Below are 9,106 nucleotides of genomic sequence, written 5' to 3' on the forward strand. Positions count from 1 at the left end.
AGGAAGATGCGGCATCAATAAAATTTTGACATTGTCGTGATGACAGCTTCCTGACTAATGGATAGACGCTACTTAAGATCTTGAGGCCTTATCCCGGAGACACATTGTCTTATTGCAATCGTTTTTAAAAAGTTACTCACGGCACCACTGACGAGACGTTAGATACATGCGCGTATCCCCTCAATGTCAATCAACTATCCGCAGTACTTTGGCGGGCAGATTCGGTAATTGCTTTATTTATTTAAGCAGCACCATGAGTTGATGTCTAGCCATAAACTTTAGACCAGAGACAGATCCTTTAAGGTTCGTGGTAGTGTCAAATTTATAGAAATTTCAACGAATGAGTCTACTCCATCGCATACGCAAGTGAATTCCTTGGAGAGAAGCTCATATAAATAGCCTGAGAGCCTTCAATCTATTAATTGCGGCATAAACTCTCTACATAAACGCACAACGGCTTTTATCCCCCAAAACGATATCCATCTTTACTGTTTGTGATTTGGCAGTCTCAAGCGTTTTTCCTGTAAAAATTGATATATGCTTGTATCTGTTTAAATCTATTATGTACAAAGTACAAACCAGCATATTTTTGTAGTGGCTTTAGCATATGAAAATAATCAAATAAAAACAAGCCTACTAACATTCTGGTCGTGTCATACTTTACAATCAAGAAACGACGCTGTTACTGCTTTCTTAACGAAATTCATCGATAACAATAGTGTACACAACAATTGCAGTATGGCAGTTGAACCTTCGATCCTGAATTTCAACAATTCCAATCCTTGAAGCAACGTAGTAATACGAGCTTGATTACCCGTATCCATATAACAATCTGCCAGCACAGCTGCAATCTTGATCTCTATTGTTTCAACTGTACGACCGTTTAAATGCAATTGAACGACTTGGTCATGCATCTTTCATATATTTAATCGACTTTTCAAGCCTTTGGGCAGACAATTAAAATGTGACAAGAAGTTCTTACTGGATGATAATCATTACCCTCAATGCTGGGTGTTCAAGTAAAAGCTCGTCGTTGTACCCAAGGACTGAGCGAAAGTTGTTCTTTTCAGCTCAATTTGGTGAAGCTCGTTTCATCGACACTAGTTTGAGTATACGTAATATTGTAGTTAACATTTAACACAGATTGTTTCTTGTGATTAAGTTATAGTTGGACTTGAGGCCATGAGCTTTGTGTATTCGACACCTCTCCAAAAGTAAGCACCACGTTACTGCCTTCAATATGACGAGGGTACACGTCCGAAAATTCTGTGTTGGATTCGCTACTCACGTGGTAGCTCGATACCGGAGAGCTGACACGCACTTTACAACGAGCGCTGCTGAAAGGTGACAAACTGTCGGATATGTTGGTACTTGGTGGTCGTACGTCGACGTGGCAAAGATCCGACATCTTCATTGCCTCCGACGAGTAGTCTTTTGGCCCTCTGCCTTCCGCTTGATTACTCGGTGTTATGATTGTTCCAGTTGCGTTGCTGCCTAGGTCACCACCGTTGATGTTGTGCTTCTTCTTGTACATAATAGCAAGGACGATAGCACCCACGCAAGCCATTCCTCCAAAAATAGTCGGAAGCACTATGCTAGCGCTGGATTTGTTGCCTGTGCTTAAGTCATCATTCTTGTCGTTTAGAGTGTCAACAGAAGCTGTCGAGGACTTCGATGATGCCGTCGCCAATGATCCAGCCTCAATCTGATCTGGTGAGTCAGAAGTGTCGCGATCTAATGTCAAGTTGGAGTTGTTTGTGTTTGCAGCATTTGACGGTAAGTTAGGTTTGCTCTGCTCATTCGAGGGTGTATTCACCGTGCTCTTCATATCTGTCGGTATCGAAGCAGAAGGCTCAGTAGGTGGTGCGGTGGTAGCCAGATGGGTTTCCATTGCAGAATTGTGATTATCAGAGGGCAGCGAAGTAGTCGTTTCATCTCTTGATTGTAGGAGGAGATTGGCTTCTGGAGATAGCGTGAGGGCCGGCGGTGTAACATCTGAACTTGTATCTAACAAATAATGTAAGAATTACTGATTTGAGCGGTCAACATCGTGAGACTGATTATATAGGTATACCTGCTGCGTTGGTGAGCGCCAAAGAGGATACAAGTAGCAAAGTGAGAGCAGAACGCATTTTTTGGTAGCCTCTTGACTTTTTGGTTGAGGGTGACGTTAAATACGTTTGGAAGACGTATAACCTGCTCTTCTCTGACATCTCTTTAGATCGCAAGTGAAACTCTTTTTGCAGGCTTCACGAACACAATGGATGCTACAAAGATAAGCCGCAGATCGAGTCTCTATCAGCACGATCCGAAAGGTTTGTACATTGTAATCTCGGTTCGTAGAAGGATTTCATAATTATCTCTAATCAATAAGTCCAGAGCTAGCAATATGATCATTACAGTATCCATTGCATTTAGAATCATGCGTGCTTTACCAGCTGCAGGCATTGTACGGCTATGAAGGAATTTACCCGTCAGATGTAATAATTCTTGTAAAGGCGCTTTGCTTCATGCGTATGATATTCCGACAGCAATACTTGATTTTCCTAAGAGCTCATTTGTGTAAGTAGCAGACATTTGAATGCCTAAGTTGACGTCTACACAGCAGACATTATGCCGACTCAGTCTACGCGAGACAAAATGAACTGTCGTCTTGAGATAGGACACGTAAAGCTTTTTATCATCCACTCACTGCGAAGATACAATCCTGTTATCAATATGTTTCAAACCAGGACCACAAATGCAGTTCCATCTGACAACATGATAATCCGTATCTAAACACAGCCAGGAACTTGTACGGCTGACCTTACGCTAAAGAATTGTGTCGCAATTTTCGCTGCTCCCAGCAGTTTGTCGTTCATCCGTAAAGTATATTATACTTTACATAGCTTTGAAATTTAATCTTTACCAATTATCTCAGTGTCGAGTATAATTTCTCGGAATCAAATCGTAGCAGCAATAGAAAATGGTAGACGACGGTCGTGTGCTGAGCATTCAATCGCACGTGGTACAGGGCTACGTAGGCAATAAAAGTGCCGTATTCCCGCTTCAGATATTAGGGTTCGACGTGGATCCTATCAACAGCGTACAATTTTCCAATCACACAGGATACGCGACGTTTACAGGACGCCGTCTCACGGGCGATGAGCTACACGAGCTATTGGATGGCATGGAAGCTAATAATCTATTGCAAGATGCGCATACGCACCTTCTCACAGGTTACATTGGCTCTATTTTGTTGTTAGAAGCCATTGTACGTGTATACGAGCGACTTCGAGCGGCACAGACTCAATCGGAGCACCTTGTATATGTATGTGATCCAGTGATGGGGGATTTAGGCAAGCTTTACGTTCCTCAAGAGTTAGGTACGCGATGAGTCATAGTACAACTTGAGAGTATCGCTGATTCTCTTGTATGGTGTTATAGTTGACCTTTACCGTTTAAAGGTATTACCTATTTGTGACGTTTTAACGCCAAATCAGTATGAATGCGAACTATTGACAGAGATGAAACTTCAGACGGTAGAAGAAGCAATGTTTGCGTGCAAGAAGCTTCATTCTTTAGGCCCAAAGGTTGTAGTAATCAGTAGCTTTCACGAAGCGTTTGAAAATGCGATGCCAAAGAACTTAATCGTCATTGGCAGCAAAGTCGTTGCGAACAATGGCAAGCATTTTTGCGAGCAGTTTGAAATACGTTTTCCATGGATTGACAGTTACTACACTGGTACGGGTGATTTGTTTGCAGCACTTTTGCTTGCTTGGCTCTACCGCTTCCCAAATGATTTCAAACGTGCACTCGAGAACGTGATTTCGACGATCCAGGATGTGCTTCAAATCACATTAAATCTAGGTGGAAAAAATTGCGATTTAAAATTAATTCAGAGTCGAAATGTCATTGCGCATCCTACCGTACGATTCATGGCTAAACCTCTTGCGGTGCCTATACTGTTTGTTTTCGTGGACTTAAATGTCTTGCTTACGACGAGCAGCGATGGCCAAGTAATTGACGTACCAGCAAATGCATCAATCCAGCGCTTTGAGTTGTTATACGCTTTGTTGTCTCTCGTAGGCTCTGAAAATGTCACGATTGTCACTAATAATACGATTCCATCAGCAAAGGCTTTAGTTGACCACTTTGTATCAAGTGACACAAGACTAAAGAACATCTCAATTAAGGACATTCAAGAGGCGCTTTTTTTCAATGCTAACGAATCTCGCAAATGTGAGACAGTGATCGTGACTGACTCAACCAACATAATTGAACAAAGCTCTTGCAGTCTGTTTCAAGTGGTGTCAGCTACTGCTTCTGATATAGCAGTAGTTACCTATATAAAAAAGCACAATGAGCGCTGTCTTCTTGCATATCCGTTAAGGTCAAAGTAACGACTTAACATTGGTGAAAGATGATACCATCCTTCTCATAATTAATTCATTGCGATAGAAACTACATCTTTCAAAAAATGTTATACATGCGCCTTCACTCGTGCAGCGATAATTGCATGTGTCGAAGCAAGTGCTTGACTCCAGCGATCTAAAGCGTCGTACATCTTGCTGGCATCGCGAGTTCTTTGATAAACAAGCAACGTAAGACATTTTAATGAACTAAAAGTAATACATAACGTACTTTTGACGTGTCTGCAACACTAAAAGACCTTGACTTTGGTCGATCTTACCATCCAATTCCAAATTTTGAATCAATGCCACCGCAATTTCCTCAACATCTTTCGTCGAGATATTTAAGCTTTTCGCAAGACTCTCGATACGAATGGTTTGGTATGGACGAGCAATTTTCTTCATCACTTGGCAGCGAATGTTGCGCAGCAGCGGATTCAAGTATCTTTTCATGATTGGATCACCTAACAATTTAAACTTGGGATTTTTTAAAACTTTCTCAAACTGTACAATGTCGTTGGTCTCATAGGCACCACGTAACAATAACATCGCGCCAATCTCCTCCACATCCTGGTAAACCTTTGCTTCTCGAGAGTCAAATGGATTAATATTTGAGCTCGCCAGCATATTTGCAAGTACGACATACTTAAGACACTGCGTCGCACGTGAATTACCTGCTTCTTGATAGTTGCGAAAGCTCTCAAAAAACTCATTATAGGCAAGCATCCATTCCTCCATCTCCATATACATCTTGCCACCTTCCTCACGAATTATTCTAGATTTACACAATAAAGTTAGTGACAATGTAACCACCAAATAGATGTTTAGCACACACCCCATTATGCGTGGGTCAGCGACAGCACCATCCAAATCCAGGGTCTTCGGATATATCACTCGCATCTTGACACTATTTTTCGTCGCCACACATAGCTATATGATCAGCAACGATAAAGCATGAAACCTTTTCAATAATTTAGTTTTCAGATGCTGGCTGGATATACCTTACCTGAATTTCCAATGCATAAACTTCTAACAATGAAGTCGCCTTTGAGTGGTCAGGTGCCTGACAGTAGTCGTAAAGCTGATCAAAAAGCCGTTGCAATTGATCGAATTCCTGCATATCCAAATACAATTTCCCAAGTTTGATATTCATGCTGAACCAAAGTCGATCATTGTTCACATCCTTTAGCTTGTCAAGCGTGAGCTCATACATCTTCGATGTATATTTTGCACTGTCTTTTTCGAATTGCTTTCCTGTGGTATTAGAAACAACGTCTAGAATAGATGAAATCGATTCCGTGCTCTCGTTTCTCGTCACGAACGCCAAGTGCTCTAGCATTTGTTCATAATAGTTGAGCATATCTTCCCATTGGCATCGAATGACACAGATCTTAACTACGTGCTCAAGTGCCTGAAATGTCCACTTTCGCCCTTCTATTGGCGTTGTCTTTCCTTCTAATACCACGACGCGCAAATATAATTCAAAAGCCTGCGTGAGATCACCACGTTGACGAAAGTCTTCGGCCTCGTAAAACGAATTTTCCAATGCGATTTGAGCTTCACGAATCGCATTACGTTGCTGTGTTACCTCACTATCTTCTCCATCTACAGCTAAGCTCTGATCGTCACTATCCACTTGTTCATCGCTGTCATACTCGTACTCGTACTCCTCCGAGTCGGACATGCTTGCAAGAATCTTCTAATTTTAAGAGGATTTATAAATAGGAAAGTATAAAAACTTATCTTTAATAACATGATAACACAATTAGCTATTAATACTCTAGAATAAGTTGCAAGTTTAATAGCGTCATCAGTCAAAAGGCATTAATCTCAACAATGTTCGATCAGTTAAAAGCCAAGTCATCGCAGGTGGCAACGCTCGCAATTGACACTGCAGGGTCGCTAAAGAATGCTGCAGAAAAGTCTAATCTTGCTAGTTCACTGAAAGATGCCACACAAAAGAGTTCAGTGGCGATTCAGGCGAAGGCGAATGCACTCAACATAAAGGTACCAGCAATGGTGAAGCCCTCTGGATCATCATCATCTTTGTCCAGCAATGCAGAAACAGTCAATGAAAGTGATCTCGAGATAGGCAAGTCACCTTTGAATGCTAGTCAAGAAAAGGAAGGATTATTAAATGAAATCGGGCAAGAGTGTGGTCTAACTAAACGCCAGAGACTTTACGGAGCTATTGGATGCTATTTGTTTGGGGCATTGTGTGGTTTTCTCTCCACACTTATGATGTGGGGTGGACCTCGACATTTAAAGCAATTTGCTTTTTTTTACACATTGAGCAGCGTCTGCAGCATTGGCAGTTCGTTGTTTCTTATTGGTCCCATGCGGCAGCTTAAAGTTATGTGCATGCCTGTACGACGTGTGGCATGCTGCATCTGGATGAGCGCTATGATCATGACTCTTGTTATTGCTTTTGGCTTTCCAAAAGCTGCACCACTTGTGCTACTTTTAATGATTGTCCAATATGTCGCAATGCTCTGGTATGGTGCCTCGTTCATTCCATACGGTCGTGCAATTCTGAGGAAAGGATTTACAAAAGCTACTAGCTACATCATTAATTAGATTATTTAGGAAATATAACTTTGCAAAATAAATGTTATATATTAAGCATTTTGAGAACTGAATATTATTTATTTTTAGTTGAGAAGATCAGAATTCTTTTGAAAAATTCAATACCATCTACAATTCCAACGGCTGGACACGACATCGAAGCACCCAGGGTTTGGGTGGGACCTGCTTGCCTCAGACTTAAACCCAGCCACAATGGCTGCTTTGACCCTCGGTTTTTGTCCTACCCGAGAGTACGGCATTTGAGTATATACCAATGACTTCTCGGTTTGTTTGAAACTATACTGACCGAGTACGTAAGTAATTATTCATCATGAATCGCTTCTCGAGCGGTGGAGAACTTGTGACTCCATTTGATCGGCATCTTCGTGACGTCTATGAAGGTCGTGCACGAGATGGTCTTGCATTTTTTGAAGCGCACGGCTATTTCGATGTAAGCGAGACAGCAAATACTGTGCAAATGTTTCGCGAGAATGTGAGTCTGAACGAGTTTTGGGATGGCCGAGAAGACCATGATACAATTAGTTACATTGAGCGGACTATAGTTTATCCTTTTGGCTCGAAAAGCAAGGTACCAAGCAGTCGCATGCGCAGTGAACTTCATCGGACAGACTCCGGGAGGTTTACGCTTTTAGATGACGACGGTAATCCAATGACGGAAGATGATTTATTAGAAATGGAACGTGAAGATCGTCTTAAGGTGAAGAGCATAGAACTAGATGAAGCAGATATGGCCGAGCTAGAGCACGAAATGATGTGCGTGAAAGAGGCAATTGAAGTGATCCGCGTTGAGAAGTATCGATTTCAGCGCGTGTTTTATCGAGCTTTCTATATGGAAGATGATAAAAAAGCATCAATTGGCTTGAATGAACGACAGAATGCACCTGAAAATGTTGGAATTCCACAACTTTCACCCTCGATAGAACTAGTGGATCTGCCACCATACAGTGGTAACCTTTTTGTGCTTCGAGAAACTATGGTTTTGCTCCGACGTAGCTGGTGCAAGCGCTGGTGCACGCTTGACTTTCGGGAATCTCTAATGAAAATGTTTAAACGCAGTTACTGGCAAAGACCTCGTGGCGACATTGATTTGCGTTCTGTAACGAAGGTAGAAATGACGGGGCAATGTGGTTTTCGCATCGAGTTTCGAATAGGTAACATGATACTTATGCGTGCAAAGAACGAAAAAGAAGCGACACATTGGGTACAACGATTGCATTTTGTAATGCAGTTAATGCGAATACGACGTCCAGAGGTCTTACAACTCACTAATAGTTAATTTAAAAATAATAGGGTATAATATTAATTTTCAAACAGCAAAAAAGACATTTTGTCGTAGAAACTATTCCGGTCCTAGAACAATTCAGATTTTATGTATTTTGAAGAGTGAAATTTTGAGTCACAACACACCACATTTGCTGTGTTCAGTTATGCGTCATGTCATGAATTGGCTACACATACAAATTTCCAGCATGAGCACTAAAATTTCTCCGAAAATAAAGCTGTCCACTGTAAGTGCAACTATTTGTGATTTCGTCGCTAATAAGCATTTCAGATATGCCAAGGATGTTACAAAATTCTATATCTAGACGCATGTTAGTTGGCTCTAAAGACACAATAAGTTGGTACCTTATTTACTTATGCGTTTACCAAAAAGCTTCTCTGGCTGAGAAATATCTAGCCGGTCGCAACGATTTTGCGGATCAATTACGTCTTGATTGAAGGTTCAATCTATCGAAAGTTGTCCGCTGTTTCGCGGTAGATCATTTGCACACTTAATTGTGTATGCTATCCGCTAAAAAAAGACCGAATAAGCGCTGTAAGTCGCTACACGAGATCTGTTTGACCAACTTCTTCAAAAAGACGCTTGCACCTTAAAATGCATCGTCGAATGAATTCGTGTGGACCGCACCTTTGGTACTATGTGCTGGAAAGCGTGATAAAACGTTTCGTACTCAATCCGCGGCCCAGACTTAGAGCCTGTAACGGCGTTACACGAACCCTAATAACAGGGGTGTGTGTGTCACACTAGATGTGCATGGTGTGACCGCATCCAAACAAGAATACGATTTGAGGCTAGGTAGCCAGTAGTTATGCATGTATTTAGATTTTACTATATATATTTAGTATAT

At 41.5% G+C, this 9,106-nt stretch overlaps 5 protein-coding genes across 5 annotated transcripts; 3 read left to right on the forward strand and 2 right to left on the reverse strand.

Moving 5' to 3' along the window:
- Positions 1-1,162: 1,162 nt before the first annotated feature.
- Positions 1,163-2,132, reverse strand: PHALS_07284 (uncharacterized protein; the record flags this gene model as incomplete). Its single annotated transcript, XM_024720725.1, has 2 exons — positions 1,163-2,007; positions 2,075-2,132. 2 exons carry the CDS (start codon positions 2,130-2,132, stop codon positions 1,163-1,165), a joined length of 903 nt encoding a protein of 300 aa, XP_024585895.1.
- Positions 2,133-2,965: 833 nt separating this feature from the next.
- PHALS_07285 (pyridoxal kinase) lies at positions 2,966-4,382 on the forward strand (the record flags this gene model as incomplete). The annotated part of the gene is made up of 3 exons (XM_024720726.1): positions 2,966-3,167; positions 3,246-3,365; positions 3,427-4,382. The coding sequence occupies 3 exons, from the start codon at positions 2,966-2,968 to the stop codon at positions 4,380-4,382; spliced, it is 1,278 nt and encodes a 425-aa protein (XP_024585896.1).
- An 80-nt stretch (positions 4,383-4,462) lies between these two features.
- On the reverse strand, positions 4,463-6,075 carry PHALS_07286 (COP9 signalosome, subunit CSN2; the record flags this gene model as incomplete). Its single annotated transcript, XM_024720727.1, has 4 exons — positions 4,463-4,565; positions 4,624-5,166; positions 5,227-5,321; positions 5,398-6,075. The coding sequence occupies 4 exons, from the start codon at positions 6,073-6,075 to the stop codon at positions 4,463-4,465; spliced, it is 1,419 nt and encodes a 472-aa protein (XP_024585897.1).
- Positions 6,076-6,227: 152 nt separating this feature from the next.
- PHALS_07287 (vesicle transport protein sft2b) lies at positions 6,228-6,968 on the forward strand (the record flags this gene model as incomplete). The annotated part of the gene is made up of 1 exon (XM_024720728.1): positions 6,228-6,968. One exon carries the CDS (start codon positions 6,228-6,230, stop codon positions 6,966-6,968), a length of 741 nt encoding a protein of 246 aa, XP_024585898.1.
- A 319-nt stretch (positions 6,969-7,287) lies between these two features.
- PHALS_07288 (hypothetical protein F443_03119) lies at positions 7,288-8,253 on the forward strand (the record flags this gene model as incomplete). The annotated part of the gene is made up of 1 exon (XM_024720729.1): positions 7,288-8,253. One exon carries the CDS (start codon positions 7,288-7,290, stop codon positions 8,251-8,253), a length of 966 nt encoding a protein of 321 aa, XP_024585899.1.
- Between the last annotated feature and the right edge of the window lie 853 nt (positions 8,254-9,106).

The sequence above is a fragment of the Plasmopara halstedii genome (genome assembly GCF_900000015.1).
Source record: "Plasmopara halstedii genome assembly, contig: Scaffold_3073, whole genome shotgun sequence".
Classification (NCBI taxonomy): domain Eukaryota; phylum Oomycota; class Peronosporomycetes; order Peronosporales; family Peronosporaceae; genus Plasmopara; species Plasmopara halstedii.